Here is a 26123-nt window from a genome sequence, read left to right as displayed (position 1 = left end):
ATTATGTGAGAAATGCACGTAGTACCAGGTTTTAACCTGAATATTTGATAGGTAATAATCTGAGGTGAGAGGTGGGTTTCATCTGAGAAAAATTTTATTAAAATTTGTTCTCTTACCATCGTAAGTCGTGATTTTCACGTAAACAAACGATATGGGTATTGATGTTATTTGCATGCTTTTAATGCGTAAAAATTTCAGTTCGGTCGTTTCTTAATGATCGATGTTATACAGTAAATTTATATTTTGTACTGTTTCTGTTGACTCTCAAATCGCTATTTTTCATATCCCGAGGAAAATATTAATGCGTACAAATAAATCCTTCTGAAAAGTGATTTTTATAAGAAATGAAACAGTACTGCTGCTTAAAAATAGTTCAGAAAATTTAGCAGAAGAAATTTGTTTTCCGATCCGGCACAGCTTTAGTATTAGTCCTTTTTGGCAAGAAATTTGTTTGGCAACATTTTGGAGCGATAAATGAAAAATTATGATAACCTTGGTAACCCTAAATACTGAGCTTCAAACGTGCCGCCATTTCTGTCCACGTAACGAATTTGATAGGTATCAGAGCTTTGATGGCAGGAAAGATAAATTGTGTGTTTTTCTTAAAGTTACTTTTGTGTTAGGAAAGCACAACATTTAAATTTTTTTTAAAAAAGCCAAATTTTTGATAATTAAAACTGGTGCTTTTAATATTACATCACATGAGTCTTAACATTTTTTCATATGTCAACTCTGCATATTCTTATAAACTCCACCCCCCCAAGGAAAAAAAAAACACATTTTCAGTAGCATGAGGTAAACTCTTGGTGTTTTCTTTCCTAAGGAGATCAAAATTACCATGGTCTAAAAATACTTATTTACCTCATATTAGAACTAAAGGGATGTGTAATTGCATGAATTCATAGGTTCAAATCAAGACCAAAATCAGGTTTCATTATTGCTTTTATAACATTTTCATAATTTGTCTGACTATAAAAAATATAATGTTGCTTAGATTATGGAATATATTGCTTATAATTTAGAGTTCTCAAATTTTGTAAATCTTACAACCTAACAGCTGTATGTGAATAACCTTCACTGAGTATTATTACTTTTATTAATAGTATGTTGACATAACAGTTGACTTTTTATTTTAAATTTTATGCAAATTTTCTACATTACTTAAACATTTTATCTAACATAAATCTGAATTTTTTGTAATAAAAACTCTATAATAAAAGTAAGAGTACAATTTATATATAAAAATTTGACTACATGGGAAGCACTTAGATACTGATTTCAGTGTCTTTAAATGTTATTATCATAAAGTTTAGATATATTCTTATTAAGTTAAGATATACTTTTATTCTATAATAAAGTTTAGATGTACAGAACAGAAGGCACACTTTGTGCTTATGACTCAGTCAACCACTTGTGACATGATAACAATTAAGTTCAAATATAAAATTTAAATTCAAATAAATTTGTAGCCCAAAGGCTGCACAAATCAATTTAATGCAAAGTTGGTTAAAAACTTAACTGGCATGGAATTCAACTATCAGCAATTATAATGCAAGGCTGAAGATTACAAATCTTTTCTTATCTACCAACCTATTAATGTGGCCTCAAAATGCAAAACACGGTTTGTTTTACAAAATAAAAACTTCATTTGGATTCTGGTGAGAAAACGGATGGAGGATTTGACAGTAAAGATCCCAAGCATAAAATAACTCTGGTTACAAAATAAAGGAACGTTACAATATACTTTGTTCCCTGATTAATTATTCAGTACATGAAATAGTGTAATGCATTTTTGTATTTAGTTTATTTAAATGCTTTCCAAAACTGACAGGATTTTGCAAATATATTGACCATATTTTTTGACCTATAGATGCAACACTTCTTCTCTTCAGAAGTAAGATTTAGAATAAAGAAATAAGAAAATAAGAGAGAATTATGAATAGAAAATAAATACATATGCTGGCTAGCAGAAGAAGGATGCCTTCATAAAGTACTTTTTAAGAGAAACTGGCTCAGATTCACATTACATCTATGGAAAACTACTAAAACTCCCATATAGCCAGCCTGAACTACCACTGTTCAGTGGCTATCACTCCACCACTAGTGGATTCCAATGACTGTTCGAATTTTTCACAGAAATTATCATTTACGATGATTGTTGTATTATTACCATTGGTACAAAATTTACTCATTATGATAATTTAATTTTAGCTTTTAAATTGTAATCATAAATTACTTGTAATAAATTGAGGGATTAAAAAATAAGCACTTCTTAATATTTTTACCATTTACAAAATTTAATCATAAAAAATATTTCTAACACTGGTACAAAACTTGCCCATTATAATTGAATTTGTTTTCCTTCAGTTTGAAATATTTTTTTATTTTCTTTTAATAACAGCATCTAAGAAACTAAAGTAACATATACTAGTTTGAAATGCATTTTTTAACCTTTTGTAAATTTCATTATTCATAAACATAAAAATTAACCTTTTGTAAATTTCATTATTCATAAACATAAAAATTAACCTTTTGTAAATTTCATTATTCATAAACATAAAAATTAACCTTTTGTAAATGTAAAATATTAGCTAAGTACTAATATAAAAAAATATAAATATGAACTAACTACTTAAAATATTAATGTTTAATACATTATATTTTGTAATTAAAAATATTAACATTTTGTAAATTTCATTACTCATAACATAATAATTGTCATAAATTCATTTACAGTAGTGTTTCAAGAATTTATCATAGCAGTACTTGAAATATTGAAAATTAGAGAAAGACTGTTTATTCTGATTAAGAGCTTATTTTTTAGGATTGTTATTTAGTCTAGATCGGGTTTTGTTGACAATCCGCCATTTTTTTCCGATCTTCAAAACCGGGTCTACCTTGGCGACCGAAGTTTGTCGCCAAATAAAAAAATCGCCAAAAGGACCAATACTAAAGCTGTTCCAAAGATCCAAAATATATATTGAGTATATTAATTTAGCTTAAAGTATTAAATTAATTAAAATTTAGGAAAACTTTTTTAAGAATTTGCACTGAATACTAGGTCCATCTTCTAATAATAATATTTTAATTTACTGAACTTCATTGTACTTATTATTGTCAATAGTCGGAATCCTATAATGATAACAAAATGCGCCATCAGTATCGTAAATTAGACCTTAAATTTAAAAAAAATATGCTGGTCCTCTCAATGCTATTCTGTAGAATCGGACATGTTAAAAAAACTGCAGTATTATATGTAAATAATATAAATATTGAAATTTAAATTTATAATAAGTGAAGGAAAAAATAAAGTAGAAAACCAGGCATAACATCAGAAATTGAGAAAAAATAATTTTTACCATTCTGTCTATTTAATGAAATTACAGGTTGTGTTTATTATAGCTGTTTCCTTTGTATTTATTAAGGATGAAATTTAGTGTTCATTTTTTTAGAACACAGAGTTTTAAGCTCAAGTTGTTTGTTGATTATAAATAAATAAATAAAAAGTTTATTTATTTGTAACTTGAATATTTCTGTTTGGAGCTAAAATTTTGCTATTTATGATTGTTTATATATCTACTTTTAGATTGCATAAGGTTTTTGTATCAGGATGGAAAAAAATCGCCAGAAAAAGCAACTTCTTCCAATATGGAAAGAATTTTTTTTTTATTAAATTTTACGTTTTATTCATATACTTGATTATTTAATTTGCAAGTAATATTATAAAATTTTAAATTTTAACAATTTGACTTAATTTCTGTAATTTGTTTAATTAAAATTGAAATTTATTTAAATTTATAAAATTTTGTTTAATTTTTCATTCTCTGAGAAAAAATTAGACTTGTAGTTTGAAATATTTATTTATTGTATATCTATATGTATATATAAAATAAACAAACATTTTATGTATGCAGAAAGATTAAATGTTTATTTGTTTAAATTAATATGGAAAGGTATTGTATATTAGGTTAAATGAGATAAAACAAATTAAATTATATTTGAAACTACTCTCCTATATGCCCTTGGCTGGCAACTCGCCAAACATTTTTGGGGAGAAACTCTATGCCGCCATATTACTACCTAAAATTTTTACATTTCAAACTTCAAGCCTAAAATGTCTGCAAAAATGCGATTTTCGCGCATGCAAAAACCACATTTTGAACACACAATTTAAGCTAAAAATCCGAAACAAAAATTTTAGTTAACAAAAACATAAATTTTCTAACCAAAAATATTTGACAAGTGTCCATGTACACAGCGATATGTTTTAACTTAAAAAAACATTACAGAATAGCACAATCTATGTAGGGAAGGAATCAACGAACTATGCACACCTAGCTCAAATAAATTAACAACAATAAATTTCAAAGAATACCATGTACATTTGTTTAAACTTAAAAAAACATATATTTAAATATTGTGCTTTACATTTATGATATATAATTGAAAAATGTTTTGTGTTTAGGCTTATATATTACTTTAGAGATGCAGTGTCAAGAAGAAACTTTTATTTGAATTATAAGAAAAATTTGTCACAATAGTAATAAAAAGTTCAAAGCTACTGAAAAGCTTAAAATTAAATGCTATGAATCCCTTCTCAATATTTAGTTTACAGAAATACAGAAGCATGGTTCAGAGTACATCAAGCCTTAAGTCTGGAGAACTTATTAAAAACAATATTTAAGGTAAACCTTAGAAGAAAAGTAAGCTGAGTTAGAGAAAGAGGATGTAGTATCCTTAATTAGTAAAGCATTTAAAATAGTGATAAATCTCTACTCTCGTCCTTCCATTTCCTCACCCCGTAAAAAAATCTATTCAAGTTTATTATTCTGATTAAACATTAGGTTATTTGAACATGTCAAGGTACACAAAGGCTCTCTGCTTAAGAGAAAAGATGACTCCCTAGAGGATTCTGTAGATGTTTTGATTAAAATTTGTAGCTAATTTTGCAGTTGTATAATTTAGGATTTGTTATTTTTAAATTTTTATTTATTATTTTTTGCTTGTTTGTTTCATTGTGATATGATCTGCTATAATTAAATTTAAGGGACTTTATGAAAGTTCCATGTATTTACTGAAAACATCTTTGCTATTGCTTCTCATTCTAAAATAATACTTGATGTATAGTATGTTGAATAAAATAATGTTCATGTTTATTATCATTTCATTAGGGAAGTACATTACCTGGGATGAAAACCTATTTCCTGCTTTGAGTTATATCTAGAAACATTCCAGTTTTATATGTATATTATCTGTTTAGTTTGATTTTAAAATCAGATTAAAAACTATTTTTTTCTCTTTTTTAAGACTCCTGTAATTAATACAACTAAGGATGGTATGGAATTTTTTGCCCATGGTGTTGGAGCAAATGAAGGACGAAATGAATATTACTTCAAATTCGTGTTTTTTAAGCATGTCAATCCTGTAAGTATAACTGAAATTTTTATTAGCATTTTTAATTTATATTCTTGGGTGGAAAATCAATTGTTATGAAACAATCTAGCTGAATTTGCCATTAATAAATTGATAAATTCAAAAACGTTGCTTTTCATGTTAATTTGTCCTGTAGTGCTGTGTCGATAATTCCAACTAACTTGTCAATCAACATTTTTTCAATTTCAATAACCTCTCTGTCACTTTCTTCGCTATCGGGAGCGGTATTTTTTGGATTTAGAACTATATTACAGATTTCAATGTCCGTTAATTGATTGATGATTGGCGCGCTGTCATCGCATTTCAAAACTTCTGTTATATCATCTTCATCACTGCTTCTCCACATTTCTTTATAAAATCCATTAATTGTAAAATTTCACTTGTTGTGTGCGACATCCGAAAGCCTTCAAATTGGCAGCTATTATCTTCATCATCCTCATCATGAAGTTCAGATTTTAGTTTTCATAAAATTGTAATTATAACAGCCTACCAAAAAATAATAAGCTGGATCAAATCAGAAAGTTAAGGAACCGTGCAATGTGCTATAATAACTGAAATTTTTGGAATCAGTGAGGTGTAATTTTAGCCTAGCTTAACAGCATTCTCTATACATTATTGGATTTATAGCATGAGACTGGCGACAAAAGACAAAATGTTCCGTTAAATTTTGTCTTGCTTCTATCTCACCCTGAGACAGTTAAGCCTGAATTGTATTAATTTAGTTGTTTATTATATTTAAGTCTAATTCTTGCAAATGCTTAAGGCTTATCTGAGTCCTGAGTAAATAAATTCCCACATATACTTAAGCTTACTAAGGGACAGCGCTAGATATTTTGCCGACTGATACAGTCTCTGCAGGTCTTAAATTCTTCTACCAGGCTCCTCCCTAAGTTCTAAATTTTCCCCGCCCTTTAGTTTTGGGTCCCAATGCTTTCCCTAAATTCTAAAAATTTTATCATCCCTTAATTTTGTTACTCAGTGCTTCTCTTAATTCCAAAAATTTTGTCTTCCCTAAATTCTGCCACCTTGTGCAGTCATGCGAGCTCTGGCTCTGGTTCTGGGTTTATGTGAATAAAAAATCAGTTAACAGCATTAAATGTAATCTTTTGGTATATAAGCATTATTAACCCGCGAGCACATGCGGTGGGTATGTCATACCCATGTGCATTTTTCTTTTTGTATATTTCTCGCCCATTATTTCATAAAAGGTCGAAACTTGGTGTAGCTGAGTTCAAGGTCACATACTTAAATGGGGGAAATTCCTGAGGTGGCAAGTGCAACGGTTTTTTAGGAACAGCATTGTTCGGGCATGTCATACCCGTGCGTGTGCTCGAGTTTCTCAGTGAGTCACTTCGCACTTCTCGTTTTCAAGCTTTTAGTATAGGTTTTTCTTGAGTTGTAAGCATGGCGCCGTATATTCCTTACGATGAAGAGATGAAAAGATTGAGAAATCTCCTTGAAACAGTTTCTTCTGATGAGGATTCATTTAGTGAAGAAGAGGAAGATGTTGATGATGAAGAATATAATAGTAATCACACTCATAGAGAGTAGTGATTCAGATACAGAAACAGAAAATGAAACTCTAGAATGTAGCAATGAGTTTTTATGTTGGAAAAAATGGAACAAAAATAAATTCCGGACTAATGTTAGAATTGGCGCCAAAAATATTATAACTAAACTCCCTGGAAATACAAAGTATTCTAAAGACTTCTCAACACCTTTAGATTCCTTGTCATTGCTTATCGATGAAGATATGTTAAAACATGTAGTTGACGATACAAATATTTATATTGATTCCATACGAGAAAATTTTACTCGTAAACGGGAAGAGTACTTTTCTCAAAGCCTTAGGGATGCAGCTAATAGAAAATGTTCAAAATGAACGACGGCGAGCATCTGTGGTTCCTGATTCTGGACAAACACTGACCACCGATGAACATGTTAACAATAAACTGTCCCCCAAAAAACCGAAAATGACTTACAAGAGGTGTACAGAGTGCTCCAAGAAAAAAGATAGAAAGACTAGATTCATTTGTGAAAATTGTAGCAAAAGTATATGTATAGAACATATGACCTCATTTTGTAAACAATATTCAAGAAGTAAGTAAATAATTTTTCCTCTCCTTATTGTTTCCTATTTTGTCTTAAATGAAGTATTAACTTGGTTTTACATTTAATTTCTTTTAAAAAACGATTAATTTTTTTTACAAATTTTTAATTACAATTTTTTTATTCGGGTATGACATACCCGGCTCGTGTTCGTCGGATCGGTGCATGTGCTCGCAGGTTAACAAAATTTATTTTTAGCCTATGAAAAGAAATTTTTAGTTCAAAGGAGCTTTGTCCCTGAAGAACTATTGTTTTCGTTATGCAGTTTTGCTTTTCAAACTGTTGCCCCAAATGTTAGAGTCCTGCGTTATATTTAAAGAAATTGGCTCTACTCTCATATGCACCCTGAGATCGCCAAATGTGGCAATATGTGTTTTGCGCTGGTTTTTGGTGCAATTGCGTGTTGTATGGCAACCCTTTTCACATTGAAAATTCTTTTGCTGGAGTGGTTTAATTGCTTGTTGGTTCGTGTTGTGCATGTTTTGAAATGGCTTTTGTTGCAATGATAGACATGGTGGCAAGATTTCAGTCGCATATTTTAGATTCTGTGGAAATTAAATTTAGTATTAAAAGGTATGATGCTGGAGTTGTTAACGAGTCTTTTGTTCATGGGTGTGTTTATGAGGATCGAAGTGTATTTTTTGAATTTCTGTGGGAGTCCGAAATGTGGAGCTGCTGTGAGAACTCGGACGAAGAAGGGCGTTTTTGATAGTTCTTTTGTGGATTTGCAGTTAAATGCTTGCTAGTAAAGTATGTGGCTGTCAGCGGAGTTTAAGATTTGGATTGTGGTTTTCGTGTAGTAAGTTAACTTTGGAGGAATTTTTTATTGTTGCTTTCGAAATTTTGAATCACAGAAAGACATGTCATATAGCAAAATTGTGGCACTTTTGTTCACAGACGTTGTGTGACTGGCGAAATTTTATTAACAAATGCATTATGGTAAGTGCATTTGATTTTACTGTTTTTATTTTGTAAAATGTTATGTTCATTGTTTTTTTTACTGTGAATTTATGTTGTTATTGTTGTTTTTTTGAATTGTTTGTAATTTTAGTTATTTTAGTTTATTTTGTTGATTTTTGCACAATGCCTAGATTGTGCAATTCATAGATGTTCTTTTAAGTTTAAACAGGATGCTGTGTACGTGGTATTCTTTGAAATTTATTGTTGTTATGTTAACCCTTTGCGGCACAGTGTGTCCGGTCTGGACACACCTAAAAACTTCCTTCTGTGCACACAGAAAAATTGAATGAAAAGGATGGAAGCACTTCCGCAGAGAACCCGGTAAATGTAAACATCGCCAACTTTGGTGATAATAGTTCAAACCTGGTAACCCAGAGTATTTATCCTATTCGCTTGTTCGAAGTTTGCAACTATTCCTCTTGCGTTCAAATTTTGTTGAAGTATCACTGTCATTGTTTGCATTTGCAGATTTATATTATTCTTCTCTTATTTATTATTATTTTTTCTGAATATTTTAACAACGAATAGATAGAAATATTTTCATAGACAGATGCCGGTTCTTGGTTTCGGGATGAAAGGAAGAAAATACGGTGGGAGGGGTGAATGCTAATTTGTAACATGGCTGTTCACGTTGTGTTCTTAATTATTAATAGCTGTAAGAATCATGAGGTTTCCAACCTCTAAAATAATTTGTTTTCGTAGGCCGCAAAAATGTGCATGTGCATTTTAAATAATTAAGTAATGCTTTTATTTTTATTATTGGTTATTGTCATCTAAAATTATGAGAATAAAACAATTTTTACGGCATAAAATTTTAACGAGATAATATATTGTTAACGCTTTTCTAACAATAACCTTTCAGAGGATGGCAGGTGTGACATAAATAGATGATTAAATTGAAAGAAAAAATTTTACTGATTATATAAGATGACAGAATAGTTTGATGTATCGCCATAGTCATCAAAATTAGCAAACCACTGCTATTAGCAAACCACTGCTGGTGTAAGGAATATATTATTTTCTGAGTTAACTGTAATTTAAGACAATTTTTTTTTGTATATCACGTTTAACCAGTTAATTTCAGTATATTAATACTAATTTATGTTTTTTAAATGAATTTTTATTTCCGTTATAAATGCTTCTGTGCTAACTTGAATTTAATACAAATTTATTTTCGTATATCATGTTTAACCGGTTAGATTTACATCTACATGCTTATTATCTGTGAATTTTTACTACCATATGCTTAATATATTGTTTTGTCTGCTAACTTGAATTTACATGCACTAAAAGTCAGGTTTACAGCTCGGCTCATCGTCGATGAACCGCGAGCTTGGCGAGTGAAAATGCAACGGCGCCAACGGGTTCTCTGCGAATGAAAACCCAAAAGGATTTATAGGTTACTCTGAACCTTCTTTATTTATAGTAAATGGCAGCTCAACACAAACCGGTCCGTATATTTTAGCCATGTTTAGTTTTTTAAGACCCTCATTTTTCAAAGAAATCTTCCAGATTTTTTTAGGGTATAAAAGGAATTGTTTAAAAAAAAATTTCTATGTTATTTTTTTTTTTTTTTTTTGGCTGTATGCTAATCTCTTTATTCTATATTAGTTTTAAATTTTTCCCGTGAAATCTTGCTTAAAATCAAACGGCGAACCCTGGGTGGTGTGCCCAGACCGGGCTCATGGATAATCTAGGACAACTGAGAGTCTGTATTCTTTGTTTCTCCGCATCTTATCAGTCAGTTCCTTGACAACAGTGCTCGTTTATGCACTCTTTTCGAAGCTATTTAACCAGTGTGCCACTTTGGGTACTCCCTCAATTAAAACGATAAGTGCTATCTTCACAAAATTTTACTTGTGTACTCCTCTAGACTTAATTAGACTGCCTACCTTTTTTTTTTTTTTTTTTTAATCAAAACTCCGACTTTAAAAGGTAGCGTGCCGGAAAGGGTTAATTTATTAAAGCAATCTGTGCGTAGTTCGTAGATTTGTTCATTACCTACATAGTGCAATTCACAGATGTTTCTTTAAGTTAAAACATATCGCTGTGTACATGGATTCTTGTCAAATATTTTTGGTTAGAAACTTTACGTTTTTGCTACCTAAATTTTTTGTTTTTGTTTCGGATTTTTAGCTTAAATTGTGTGTTTAGAACGTGGTTTTTGCATGAGCGAAAACCACGTTTTTGGAGACATTTTAGGCTTAAAGTTCGAAATGTAAAGAAAAAATTTAGATGGTAATATGGCAGTGTGGAGTTTCTCGCCAAAAAAATTGTGTGTTCAAAACGTGGTTTTTGCATGTGCGAAAACCACGTTTTTGGAGACATTTTAGGCTTAAAGTTCGAAATATAGACAAAAAATTTAGGTAGTAATATGGCAGCATGGTTGGCGAGAAATTTGGCGACCTGAAGACGTATATGAGAGTAGTTCCAAGAAATTAAATAATGAAAAATCTGCATAAATGTATGTATATTTCTCGCATTGTGATAAAACAATGGTACACAGAACCATTGAATTTTGAATGATGTAATCTTCCTATGAATATAGTCATATGGAAGACCAAATTTGAAACTTGGAATTTGTTTTATTATCGATCTCATATTTTGTAAAATTTTAACAAATTTTTGATCAATAAACTCAAGGATTTCAAAGCGAGCAATGGCAACCTTGTACAGAGAAAACATTTTTATCTCCAGTGCACGAGACTGTGTATGGGAAATTCTAAGATATCTTAATTTTAAAATTATTTTGTGATATTGCTTTTGAACTGAATTTGATGGTTTAAGTAAGAAGAACATGATATTTAATAAATAAAGGTAACACACAAAACTTTAAAAAAATGCCCCTTTGGACATAATTTAAATCTGAAACCTTTCAGATTTTTTGTTAATTTTTTTCTCGCCAACATTAAGCCTGCTATATATATATATATATAGATAGATAGATAGATAAGTTGCCATGTGTTGAGAAACATATGCTGAGGACAGCAAAATATAATAAATAATGATTTGCCAGGTTGGTGTCAGGGATATAAAATATTAGTAGTTGTAAAATCAACTATGCTTCCATATAGAATGTTTTGGTTTGAGATTTGTGCCAAGCAGATACACAGCTATGGAGCAAATTATTGATTTGACATATTTATGCTAAAATGATTGTTTCTTCAATAACGAGGTATTTTATTTAGTGCCGAAGTACAATTAAGAATCGGATTCTCCACATCTTTTATTAAGCGTGCAGGATGGGGAATTAAATGTGCATGTGTAAAGCATACCCCCCCCAAAAAAAAAGAATTGTTGGTGGCTGTAAGGTCTGAATTTTTAGAGCATTTCAAATATCGGACTTCCAGATTTCAGACTTTGTACTGTCATTGCATATTATTGCAGCCATTATAATAAAAGTTTCCAAATTTTTAAATTGAGCTAGAATCTGACAACCTTGCTGATAACAATCCTTCAGTTAAGCAACAGCACCATTTTCATATATGTTCTTCTAGTATTTGAAGTTCCTTTGCTTATAAACAAATCATGATATTTTTTGCCTTAATCTCAATTTAAAAATATTCCTGGAATTAGCTAGCAGAAAATCAAAGTAAAATATTTGGAGGAATACAGTGTTTTGCTGCAAAATCTTTAAAGGAAACAGTTGTTTTGAATGTTATTAACACTGTTGTTAATTGCAGTAACCACTTTAACTCTACCCAAACAAAGAAGAAATAACAACCAGCTTATAAGCAGATTTATTTATTAATTTTCAAATAAATGCCTGATTCTTATGTAAAATATGCATGCAATAATATTTGTGCATGTAATAAGTAAATTTTTGCAATTTGATTGAATGTTGACTTGTACCATCATTCTTTTTCATCTGTAAAAATCACCAAATTTCACCAAGCTGGTTGTAAGACTAAATTTTATATAGATGTTATATAATATTTTTTTAAATATTACCAAATTGCACTTTTATGTATTGATTTTTGTTAAAATGTGAGAAAGCTCATGAACTAGATAATGGAGCTTAGGGAAACCTTGAAACAACTAATTTGCTTTCTTATGCATACTGTATATATTGTATAAAATTTCTCTTCATTGCTAGTGCTTTTTTCTAAAAGAGCTATTCTATTGCCAAGCCTTTTTCCCGTTGAATGGAATAACATGTAAGATATGAAAGAAAATGGTTGATTTAATTTGGCAATAGCTCTTTTTAATGCTAGTTTATTTGACTGTGCCCTCTTCAAAGTATCTGTGCAGTGATCGACAGTGCTGTAGTGTTCTTGCCCAGTTGCCATTCAAAACTGAAACAAAGGAGCAGAGCTTATAAATACCTCCGCTGCTTAATATGCCTTTTTTTCTTCCCTGGTGTTGTTTCACAAGCGTGTAATTAATTGCTTCTCTGCTTTCATCTGTTGTTTAAAGATGTGATATGCATATACAGTCAAAAGTCGTTAATCCGGACTCGTCGGGACTTCGGCGATTCCGGATTATAGATTTTTCCGGATTATAGATCATCAGTTTAAATCTGGTAAGATGGCATGCAAAAATTATAAAATTAAAAATATGAAACCGTAATTTATGAAATAAAGAACAATTATGATCTAAAGGGTATCAAAATTTACAAAAAAAAAAAAAAAAAAAAAAAAAAAAAAAGCTTAATATTTATTTGTTTACTTTATTAAACATTTCTTTCAATGTAAGTTGTTTAAGTTGCTTAGTCTTTTATGTGATAATACATTCTCTTTAATTCTATAAACAGACATAATTTCTTGTTTAGTTACAAAGTTCCGCTGTTCAAGTCCTATAATTGCTGTGTCAAGAATACCGACTAATTTGTCAGTCGAAATTTTTTTGTTTTCAATAATCTCTGTCACTTTCTTCGCTATCGGAAGTGAATTATAATGATGAGGAATTTGATTTAAATCATATGAAATACGGAGTACATCGAGATGAAATACTACATTTAGTAAGGAATTATAAGCCAAATAAAATAAAAACATCTGCCCTGAAGATAAGGATAGTGCTGACAGATCGACTTCCAATTCATTGCGCACCACGGCGTTAATGATAAACAAAGTTTAGATAAACAAACGTTAAAGTTTAGATAAACAAAGGATATGCCTTTATCTATTTTTTGCAGCAATTCCACTTTTTGTTTAATGGACTTCGAAACATAATTTCGCTTAGTAGATCCTTTACATATTAGTAAATATATATCAGAAATTCTATTTGACATAATCAAAAGTTCAAGCTTACTTTTATAAAATTGCTCTAATAGTCTGCAAAAAATAATAAGCCGAATCCAATTCGAAGATTAAGGAACAACGCAATCTGCAACATTAACTGAATTAGATAATTTTAGCTTAGCTTATACCGTCCATTATATATTAAACGCGCATTCGTAAATGTATTTTGCGCACACGCATATTCGCCGCCATAAAGCGCAGAAAGTTTGTAGCTTTGAGGTCCGGATTATAGATCATTCCAGATTATGGGTGTCCGAATTAACGACTTTTGACTGTATAAAATTGTAGGCATTTGTAGCACCCATTGTGTAAGCCCAAAAGAGATGTCTTAAAGCAGTGGTTTCCAAACTGTGTGCAGCAGCCCCCCAGGGAGCCATTGCCTCTTTTTTCACAGGGGTGCTGGAAAATATTGTAAAAGCTTCATAATTAATTGAACCGAAAAATTTGGTGTAACTAAATAAAACCAAAGTGAGAAGCTAAAATTATCTAGATTTTTTATGTGGTTTGTTTTACTTGACCTTGTATAAAATTAAAGTTGCCAGCAAAAAATAGTCTTGTGAACACGAGACAGCAATGCTGCACCTTCTTGATCGTGCCATATGGTCATGCTATACTTCACAGCAATCTGTCCTGAGAATACGTACAAGGCTAGAATGATATTTTGATGGCTCATTCCATAAAAAGAAACCATGAACTTTTCTTTGTATTGTTGCTAAAGTTAAGTTCATCATGTTGTTTCATTTAGGTTTACATGTACTGACTTTCAAAGGTTGTTCTTTCCCTCTATTTTCTTTCCAGGTGAATTTCATGAGACTTATGATGTCACAGAAACGTCAGTCAAATCAGTAGCAAAAGTAACAATTTCATTACTGGATGTGTTAGAAAAATACTCCCATAATTTGACAAAAACGTTCATAATGATAATTGTGGAACTGCATAGTGGTTTTAACTTTATGAGATTTTAAAATTATACATAAATGTCAAAGATGAAGCAGATGCCATAGAAGTTGCTTTCTTCCCAATCATGAATGAATGAATGCTTTAATTACTTTTCTCATCGAGAGTGGGTTGAGGTCATGGTTGCATTTTTCCAATGTTGCCAGATGTCTTCCTATTGATCATTGAATAACTGACATGTTATTAGCAAATTTTTAAATAAAAAGCCCATGTAATCTCTTGTTTTACACATTTTCACATTTTATTTTTCATTCTGCTCTCGTTGCTCAACAATACTCATATTTCATAGCATAAATTTTACAATATGACATCTTGAATAGAACTATATTCTGCAGCCGATGTATAACACTTTCTACTATATCCAGGGTTCTCAGCATTGCTGGCTTGATTCAGTTAACCCTTTGAGTACTGAATTATTTGAAGATTTTTGCCCATGGGATGGATTTAATTTGTCGCTGTATGTATTACTTTTACAAAGTACTTTTACAAAGTAATACATTTTATTTGGAAAATATTTATATTGGTGATGTAAATATATTTTTGAAACAGCATTTTAGTTACAACACTGATTGCAGTGGACGAGTGAGACTTGTCCACTGTAACTTCACCCAAGTAAGCATATGACGAGTCTTGCTCTTCAAATCGCTCATCATTTATAATCTAAATCTGATGAAATTAAACTCAGCTCTTCATATAAATGAACAGTGATATAAATTAGTTCTTGTTTGTTGTCTTTGATACATAGTTTTGTGATTTTTAGCTTTTGTGTTTTTTATAATGTCCTGATTTTTGAACAGTAGTAAACAAATAGTGCAGATAAAGAAAGTATATCTTCCACAAGTGGCATGACTGTGAAGAAACGAAAATATCGTAAATATGATGACAGTTATTTAGAGTTTGATTTTATGTCAACAGAAATGAATGGCGAAGAGAGACCGCTATGTGTATTGTGTGTGAAAGTTTTGGCAGTCGAGTGTAGGCTTCAAAATAAATTGAAGTGCCATTTAAAAGCTAATCACCAGAGCATGGTTGGCAAACATCGTGATTTTTTTGCCAGAAAGTTAAAACAACTGGAAAAAAAAAAAAATGCATTTTTAAGACTGCACCAATACCAAACAATGTGTTGCTAGCAGCTTACAAGGTGGCTTACAGAATCATTAAATGTAAGAAGCCTCATACCACTGAGGACTTTTTCTACCAGATGCTGGTAGAAAAAGTCCTCAGTGAACATCATGGTTAGTGAGTCTTCTGGGAAGCTGCTTTTAAGTGCCTTTGCCCAATAACACAATTCGTGATGGAGGATATCAAGGATCAGTTTATTAAAAAATTAATTTGGATTGCAGCTTCATGATGCTATGGATAATAATAAGAATTCTCATTTGATATGCTAAATGTGGTTTATAGATGGTAATATTATTAAAGAAGAACTTCTGTATTTTAAAAGTATCACTGCAGGAGCGAAGGCTCAGGATCTGTTTGAGATTCTTGATGCATTTATATATGAAAATAATTTGAATTGGCCTAAGTGCTTTGGTGTCTGTATTGATGGAACTCACTCCATATCTGGTTGTGAGGTAGGATTACAGGCACTTATTCGAGGCAAATCTCTCAAATGCACTGTGGACCCATTGCACTCTTTAATAGTGAAAGCACTGAGTCCTGCACTGAATCAGGTGTTAGAATGTATAGTGAATGTGGGAAATTTTATAAAATCTCATCTATTGAAATTAATGTTTTTTAAAAAACTGTGAGGATATGGAAGCTTAACACTCTTCATTATACTATAACACTGCATAGTGGCTGTCTCGTGTTAATGCTTTATCACATAATTTTAAATTGCTTCAAGAAATTTTTATTTTTCTTAAAGAGAAAGGATATAAAAGATATAGAAGATTTTGCTGATGCCAATTTTTTAATAAAACTTGCATATTTACATGACATTTTTGAAAAGCTGAATTCTCTCAATCTCTCTCTGCAGGGAAAAAACATTCATCTTTTGAAGTCAATGGAAAAAATATCAGCTTTTATTAAAAAAACTCGATATGTGGAGCAGAAAATTGAATGAAGATACATGCAAAGATTATTTTTTAATATAGCAGCAATTTTTGACGTCAAATGAACGTGATCTTTCACAAGGTATAAAAACCATGTTTTAAGGCTACTTATCACAGCTAATTAACCAGTTTAAAAAATATTTTCAAAATGAAAACTTCGATAATTTTGCATGGATTTAAGATCCATTTATCATTAGTGCTCCATTGGAATTTACTTCTGTGGAAAAAGGTATAATCTTATCGAGTTATGTTGTGACAGCAGTTTGAAAGCAAAATTTGGGAGTATGGAATAGACAGAATTTTGGATTTTAATAAAAGATGAGTAGCCCCTTCTAAGTGATAAGGCTCAGCAGATTTTAATTCCATTTTTGACATTGTATTTGTGTAAAGCTTGGTTTTGGGCCGTTACTGTAATAAAGAGTAATTATAGACCAAAAGGTCAATGTGGGGAAAGGAAATGAGAATGGCTGTGTCCAGTTAATACAATGTAAATAAACTGGGAAAATGTGCAGTGATCTGTAGGACAATCCATCATATTAATTATTAATTTAATGTTAATAACGTAAAAAATGTTAAATAATGAATACATGAATACATGAAGATACATGAATTTTATTTATTTTTATCTCTTATTTACGATTAGTCATACTTAAGTTAGGGTGCCATGAAAAAACTTTAATTGTAAAAGGTGCCATGACTCAAAAACGTTTGGGAAGCACTGTCTTAAGTTATGTCCAAGATATTATTCATTAAACAAATAAAGTGATATTCTGACTATAAAACTAGTTGTGCCTTCCGAAGTTCCAGTAATCTAATACGTAACCAACATGTCTGCCACATTTATCATTATTGCGACCATGACTAAAATGTTAATAGGTATCTTCTCTCATCCACAACTGAATCATATATGGTATATATATATATATAAATCAGATTTATAATTTAATTTATTAATAGCTTCTTAATTTCTCATTTTTAATTTGGGTATTTAGTTTTTCTCTTCTAAAAATAACAACATTTCTGGACTGCGCCATTTCTAGATTAATCTGTGCCACAAAGGCTTGCATAATGCTTATGGCATGATTAATTGGGAACCTAAATTCTGAGAATTGAAGCTGTTCTAACATAAATCAAATCTTTCTCTTAACAGAGTGCCATATTGGATAAATGCATACTCTTAGCTTCACTGTCTGTGCTGCTTGGATGCCACTGTGCTCTCTTTTATCACAATAATATTAAAAAATGTAAATGTTTTGAAAATAGGCATGATTAGAGTGCCAAGTAAACTGGCTGTAAATATGAATTTAAATAAAAATGAAATTGAAATCACCTCGCCTGCCAAGTTTCTTAGTTATTATGAATTCTACGTTCTAAGTATCAAGTATCTACACTATCGGTATTTCTGCATTACTACTATCTGTTGAAGAAAAAATATCATCTATAATAAGCAACTGCAAATTTTTTTTTTTAAAACTGTATTTAAAAATAAACCTCTTCAAACATATAAAGATCTTAATTATGGTTAACTTTAGCAAAAGTCTTTGAGAAAAGTGCTTGAGGAAATAAGGAAACATTTTTGAATAAAATGTGTACAAAATTTGAAAAGATTGAATAATATAATATAATTGAGACCAAGAACATGAAAGTAAGCTTTACCTAGTATTTTAGCTGAGTCTTAAGTGAATGTGGTAGAATTTGAGAATCTTTATCTCATGTTAGCAACCTATGAGCAGAAATTTTTTATCATGAAATTTTAAATGGCAGCATTCTGCTGAAATATTCTAGTAACAGGTGTCCATGCCTTATCTGGGATTTAATTTGTATATATAAGAATACAGCAGTACTTAAAAATTTAACTTTCGACACTAAAGGAACTATTATGCAACAAAACTCGTACAATATAATCAAGGTGATCACATTTCAGTAAAGGAATTCAAATTTAACAGAACATGTAAATAATCTGGATGATCAACAATAACAAATTATGTCAAGGTGCCAGATTTGTTAACTTTTTCTTTAATTCCAAATTTAACTACAAATCATCAAAGTTTACTTATCTTGTACATATCCATGGATTGGCCATTATCATCACTTGGTTTCAAAGATCCATATGCATTTCAAACAGATGTTCTTCCACGTAGTTCAGGTTTTCTGGCCCATCGATTTTTATAACATGTTCCTTGTTATAACTTAAGAAAAGAAGACATCTCGAGGCCAATAGTTAAGATAATAAGGTATGATAGACATCTTTTATTAGCAAAACTGCTCACAAATATAAAAAAAAGAGATTTTTTGCTACATTGCTTATGAATTGTCCATTTCTAACAGAATGTTTATTTGGTCACACAGGGCATAGCAATAAAGAAAGTTTTTTGGGTGAATCACACATCACATAACCAAGGGTAGAGATGATCTGTTTGAATAATGAGTCACGGCATGTGTTACACATTAAAATATTTTTAAAAATTACACTACACAAGAAAAAAAGGGACACTTTTATATTTCCCGTTCTACTGGGCCGATTAACGAAATTCTACTTGTGTTTTCATGTCTCGAAAGCGCGACTTAGAATATCTATTAGATTTTTATATAGCATCATTTTAACATGGATATTTTGACACAAAATAGGACTTTTTCTGAAATTACATGCCAATTTTTTTTTCCATATTTCGATTCTACGACTTAAATTTTACCTAAATATTAAATTTTGTAAAATTTGGTGCGAAATTTACAGAGAAATCTAAACATTTATCTTGGCAATTTTTTTTCAGTTTGCACCAAGAATAATTCACTTGGCAAACTTCATAATTCACAGCAACCTATTTTCATCTCAATTTATTTCATAGTACACGAGTGAAAAAAAAGGTCATGTTCATTACTTTCAAATAATTTTAACGAAGTGCATAAACCACATTGGGTGTTGTTATCACTTATATACCAAATTTCAAAACATGCCAATATGTAAATTCACGTATATCTTAGGAAATTTTGGATAAAGAACTCTAATTTTTTGCAGGTGTGCCTAGAAATGCATCTACTTTAAGATGATGTTCAAAATTTTATAGGTACAAAAATTTCAGAGTATAAAAATAATACAAAATATTTTTTAAAAAATTTTCAAAATACAAATTTTCAAAATAAGTCAAAAAATGTGCGAATTATATTTGGATTAAGCCTAAATTTCGAATTCTTAAAAAGGAATCAAGTAAGTTTAATAAAAAAAGAGATATTAATAAATATATATCAGATTCAATTAACATTGAGGAGCTAAAATTTTGAGAGCTAATTTTTTTGAAAACTACTCATGCGACTTTTACAATCAGTTTGGCATCTGTGGTATAATATTTAATATTGTTGGCAGCACTAAAATTATATTACATTCAATGGCAACAGTCATTGTTAGTTTAAATATTGTTCTTACAATGTAACAATTGTTTTATGTGCAATTTTAGTTGATTAAAGTTTCATTTGAGCTTCTCTAGGAAAGTTATTTATTCTATTTATAACAATTTAATCATTTGGAACATTTGGCAACAGCGCTTTGCTCGTTGATTCTTCTCAGAGTTGGCGAATAATCAGGTACTCATAATAATAATTGTTTAATTGACATAAAATACCCTACTAATTAAAAGAAAGACGGACTGTGAGAATGAAGGAGCTTTTTTGCAGTTTGAGGCAAGCTCATCTTTACTGGGGGGGGGATTGGCTAAAAGAGGGAAGAGTAAAATAAATTATGTGTTGCAATTAAAACTTTTTTGGCATCACATTATGTCAAAATTCATCTCAATTATTGTGTCAATTATTTATGAGTACTTTTCTTCTGTTATCGGGACCGGATTCAGAAAGGTATGTATATATATAATGTATGTATATGTACGTGTGTACACGCATACATACATATGTACGTATACACATGCATACATGAACAAAATAATCCACGCATAAATGCGTATGGAACAGCTTCAGTATAGCCAGTGATCTAGGAGGCAATGGTATAGCCCACCTTCAAAGTTTGGCGAATTTTTTTTTTTTTTTTTTGGCGCCAGAGCACATGAAATACGTTGTTTTGAAAAATGGTTGCCATCCAGATTTTCGACGAAACTCCGTGTTTCAAAAAATGGTGGCCATCTTGATTTCACCAGAAATCTTGGATAATAGAAATAAATTTACGACTATTATACACGATTTTAAGAGAAAGAAATATTAAGAAATGATTAATAAAAATGATTAAGGTTAAAAGGAGGTAATTTTAAAAAAATACCGGAAACCTTTAGCTATTTCACCTTTAATAAATAATTTGGTAAAAGCGTAGAAGCTGCATCAACAAAGTTGAGAAGGCGGAGCTGTGTGATGTCCATAAACGGGCGGGAATAAGCTTTGACGTCACAATGTATTCTCCATGCTACGCAAAACTTCTATTTTCTCTTGGAAAAAAAAAAAAAAAAAAGTGAATTGTTTATTATTGTAAATTAACATCAAATTCTTTACTTTACATTTCTGACATTTAAGCTTAGGCGTAACTGAAAATAAGTATAATAAATTGTTTATATTTAAAATTACTATGATACAGTAAGCTAATTCTACCAATTTCTAAAACGATAAAGAACGTGGCATTCTCTCATAATTGTATTTCATACAGCTTCAGTATTTTTCAAAGATTTTTAAGCTTCAGCATTTATACAAATTTAAAAAGATTTTTTTAAAAATTTAAATTAATACTCTGGAACATATCAATTGTATCATATTTACAAATTAACGTTTTGCTGCATAACGACATAAACCCTTATATACCAGTAACTAGTCAATTTTCATTATTTTTTACAAATTTTAAACTTCACATTAATGAAAAACAGGTTCTTAAATTCCTAAATCACATCATATTCTCTGTAGGCAGGCATACTAGAATTCTACACATTAATAAATAAAAAAATCTAATTTCTCATAATGAAAGAAAATATTATAAGAAAATACTACAAATTTGGAACACTAAGCAATGCTTCACAAACACACACACATATTATCAAAGAACTCATATTATCAAATGCAATTATGATAGCAAACACTACGTATAATAATAATGAGGTAAAAGTTACTTTTAGGGTCAAAGTTTACAGGTTTGCTACTGTTGAGTAGATCGTCGGCCTATCGATATATGTCGTAAGTCGGAAAGTATTATAAACATATCAAAACCAAAAAATTAAAAATACAATTTAAATGAAAAATGTTGTCTTAAATATAATTCACAATTAAAACAATGATACAAATTTAAAATACACAAACAATATGTTAAACATTGCATATAAAATACATTACGTTACAGCTCGGCATCACACATTATCTCGTTTTCCCTTGTACACAATGATCCGTATTCGCTCGAAAAACATCAAAGAATTGCACAAACTCGGTGTTCATCTACACATCCATCTATTTTCACCTTAAAAATATCAGAGAATTGCACAGCCTCGGCATTGCGCACTACATTGGCTTTGCTCATGTACACATCGATCTATTTTCACTTAAAAAAAAATCCGAGAATAGCACAAACTAGGCACCTCGCATCGCGCTGTACACTGGCTCTGCCCATGTACACATCGATCTATTTTCACTTAAAAAAACATCCGAGAATTGCACAAACTAGGCACCACACACAACCTCGGCATTGCGCACTACATTGGCTTTGCCCATGCACACATCGATCTATTTTCACTTGAAAAAAATCCGAGAATTGCACAAACTAGGCACCGCGCACAACCTCGGCATTGTGCACTACATTGGCTTTGCCCATGTACACATAGATCTATTTTCACTTAAAAAAACATCCGAGAATTGCACAAACTAGGCACCGCGCACAGCCTCGGCATTGCGCACTACATTGGCTCTCACCATGTACACATCGATCTATTTTCACTTAAAAAAATCTGAGAATTGCAAAACTAGGCACCTCGGCATTGCGCTTTACATTGGCTTTGCCCATGTATATAGCGATCTCTTTTCACTTAAAAATCAGACATTGAATAAACTCTGCATTGCTCATATAATAAAAAATCTGCTTTAACTTAAAAGAAATCGAAGAATTGCAAAAACTCGCGCATAAGCAACTCCATTGATTCGCGTTGTAAAGAAAAAAATGTTTCTAGAAAAATTGAGCTTACTACAGGCAAACCAAGATCCTAGCCTAATTGATTTCTCAGCCCTACACTTCTTGCATCTTCAAGTGCTACCATTCGATGACTTTTCTGACTAACTAACCAGCATGGTATCTTACATTTTTCACAACAAACGTTATCCTTCAATAATCGACAATCCATCAAAAAGCCTCTAAAAAGTTTATACTCTCTTGTTAATTCTTACATAAAATATCTGTTCCCAAAATTTACGCTTGTCTGAAAACTCCCACCTTAAATTTTCCTTTATAATCTCCTGATACTTAATTACAAGATAGAAACAAGACTATGTGTTTAGTTATAGGATCTGTGCAAATAAATATTAATGCCATGCTCTTATTTCAATTGAAATGGAAATTAGTTCTATATTTATGTGAATAAAAAGTAGTTTTATTTCTTAATTTTATGAAGAGAAAGCCTCCCCCCAAAAAAATCAGTAAATGGAGATTTGGCCTACGGAAACATGACCAGTTATCTATGTAAGGCATGGTCCCATTTGGTCTAGGTATATGATGTATGATGTTCTATGTATATTGTGCTCGAATTCTCAAATTACTTAGCTGCAAACTTTTATGATTGATTTAATTTTCATCATTTTCTTTATAGCATATTGTATGTTTGTTAGTTCATATATGTGGTAGAGGGAGGTTAAAAAAGTCTATAATTTCACAGATTTTTCTAGGTATGCGTTTAATTTCACATCCTTTGAAGCCTTAATTAATCAATGCCTTTCATCACAGTTGCTGTCAATCTCAATGTTTTATTCAGGAGATTAGTTAGATTCTGTCACAGAAAAATATATACATTACAAAGTCCGTAATCCGGACATCCATTATCCGGAATGATTTGTAATCCGGACCTCAAAACAACAGTTTTAGAGCAAGCAATAACTAAATGCAAAAATATCACCTCCAAAGTAGCCAAAAAAATATATACAAAATAGTATTCACGGTATCTGAGCATCAAACAATTGCCAATAACAGTGTTACGAATTGTGTATTTAGATATTAATTTTAGTAGAATTCTAATTTAAAATGTTCTATTTCCCCCATCAACGCAGCGTGAGACAAATATTAAGAGAAATCTATACCGGAAAAGTAAGAATACAGGACACGTGTATTAAACTTTGAGTAAACGGATATCTCGGTAATTTGTATTGAAATTGAATAAATGTAACTGACTACTATATTAGCTGTAACCGTAATTCCATCCTCTTGCTTACATTGCGTTTGGCGAATAGTATGGGTTACCAGATCATATCATTTATGGCCGCTCTTGGCGATATTTTTTTGTTTAAAATTCCGGATGGGCTATACTGAAGATGTGCCATGCATATTTACCATGGACCTTGTAAGAGATACCATGGAGGTAGGAAGTAAGATGGAGTCGCCCTAAGCAAGTTTCTCTGTACCCTGCTCTGAAGCACCGGCGATCCCTACGTGGTGACCAAAACATTGTGTCATTTACCATTGAGTTCTATGGGATTTGACGCGTTCGGGTGTAAATATTTTGTAATTACGTCGCAAATACACGTATAAATGTATATATTTTCTTTTTCTACAACACTTCAGAGTCCTAAGTACGTGAAAACAACATTTCATTCTGAACGGAATTAAATGCTATACTTTTCACAGGACAGTTTTCTCAGAATGGTTTAATTTGAATGAAATATTTTCACAAGTTTTCGTTAATTACATTAGAAAAAAAAATTAAGGTAATTCGATTTTATTCGGTTAAGGTACAAAAATTAAGATCAAAGTTTATTGTATTATTAATATTAAAATTATGCATTATTTCTTTTCTATTTATAGAGCATCTTCCTAAAATACTTTCTTAAATATGACATGATTTTTTCGCTTCTTTTAATTCGAAAAATGTAAGTCAATTTATAATTAATGCTCTATTCGGTTCATTTTAAATTAGAGAATTATTAGGAATTAGCGAAATACTTTAAATAAGTATTTCGCTAATTCCTAATAATTAAATAGGTATTAAATAGTACTTGACTTTCTCTGAACATTTCTGAAAGGGAATAAAATAAGTTTTTTTTTTTTTTTTTTAAGTATTCTTTAAAACTTGTAACTGAGTTATTATAAAATGTAAGGGGAATAATTCTTTTAATTATACTTATCAGATTTTTTTTTTACCCTTCATTTCAATAATACATATTCCAAAACTCTTTATTACGTTCTTAAGTGCGCATCTCATAGCATTTGCTTTACAATACCTTTTAACAGATTGCTTTCCAATACGAACAATTCTTGCTTAAATAGTTTTATAACGTATTTGTCAACAGGATTTCAATTTATGTTTAATATTAAGGTTATTATATATTTAGATAATATTTATAATCATTATAAATTAGATACGTTTAATCATTAGATTTCTTCACAGTTGTTTATAAGTGAATAAATTCATTTCAAATACATTTATAAATAATTTAATGAATATTTAAGTATTTTGTCAAAGGCAGATACATGCTTTTTGCAAGCGCATGCATAAATACCCATACATATTTCCTATTTATCATTTTCGGCATGTGCAAATCTTTAATTTCTGTGCATTCACTATATTTTTCGTGTAAAGTAATTTACACTAATTTAGCATACACCCGAAAGTTTTACATAAAAAATATATATGAATATAATTTGAATGAAAATTATAAGTATTATTTTTAATACCCACTCAAAGGTCAGTTTTTCTTCAAAATTCCTCCACGATGGCATCTCTCTCTTTAGGCAGATAGCCCTTGCATGCGTTACTCTATTTAATAAAAACTTAATCTGACCTATGTGCCTAATTACAAATATTTTAACATACATAATTTTATATTTACATTTAGCCATCAAGTTTCAAACTTTTCAAATCTTCTAGAAAATAAATTTTGGCAGATCTCTTTTAGCAATTTTCTTAAAATCTATATTTTTGTAGTGCAACAGCTTAGAATTTTATAAAACAAATTCATAATCAAAATCGCTGTTGTTAGTTATCGAAAAATAACCAAGATGTGATTTTTGCGTAAATGTCAGTAAACTATACAAATTGCTATTATCCATTACACTATGAATGTTTCTTTCATGCGAGAGTGTCCCTTTTTCGATTTCTATGGAACTATCGTGTGTCGAAATACTATCAGAATCTTGTCAAGCGAGCTTCTGAATGTAAACAAAGAACACCCCGTCTGGTGACCCAAGCTTCAAAGCAGT

At 30.6% G+C, this 26123-nt stretch overlaps 1 protein-coding gene across 2 annotated transcripts in view; it reads left to right on the top strand.

Annotated features, from left to right (window-relative positions):
• Hacd2 (3-hydroxyacyl-CoA dehydratase 2) overlaps positions 1-26123 on the top strand; it is a 96284-nt gene that overhangs the window by 253 nt on the left and 69908 nt on the right. For both annotated transcript variants that reach the window (XM_085814819.1, XM_085814818.1), the window contains exon 2: positions 5308-5424. In XM_085814819.1, the coding sequence (XP_085670945.1) occupies positions 5308-5424 (117 nt within the window). The remainder of the gene's footprint in view (positions 1-5307; positions 5425-26123) is intronic.

Source organism: Stegodyphus dumicola, chromosome 4, assembly GCF_044657685.1.
Source record: "Stegodyphus dumicola isolate Sdum_Otavi_A_Nest chromosome 4, ASM4465768v1".
In the NCBI taxonomy this organism is placed as follows: Eukaryota; Metazoa; Arthropoda; class Arachnida; order Araneae; family Eresidae; genus Stegodyphus; species Stegodyphus dumicola.
Note: the sequence above shows the minus strand (reverse complement) of the source record. Positions and strands in the feature narration are given on the sequence as shown.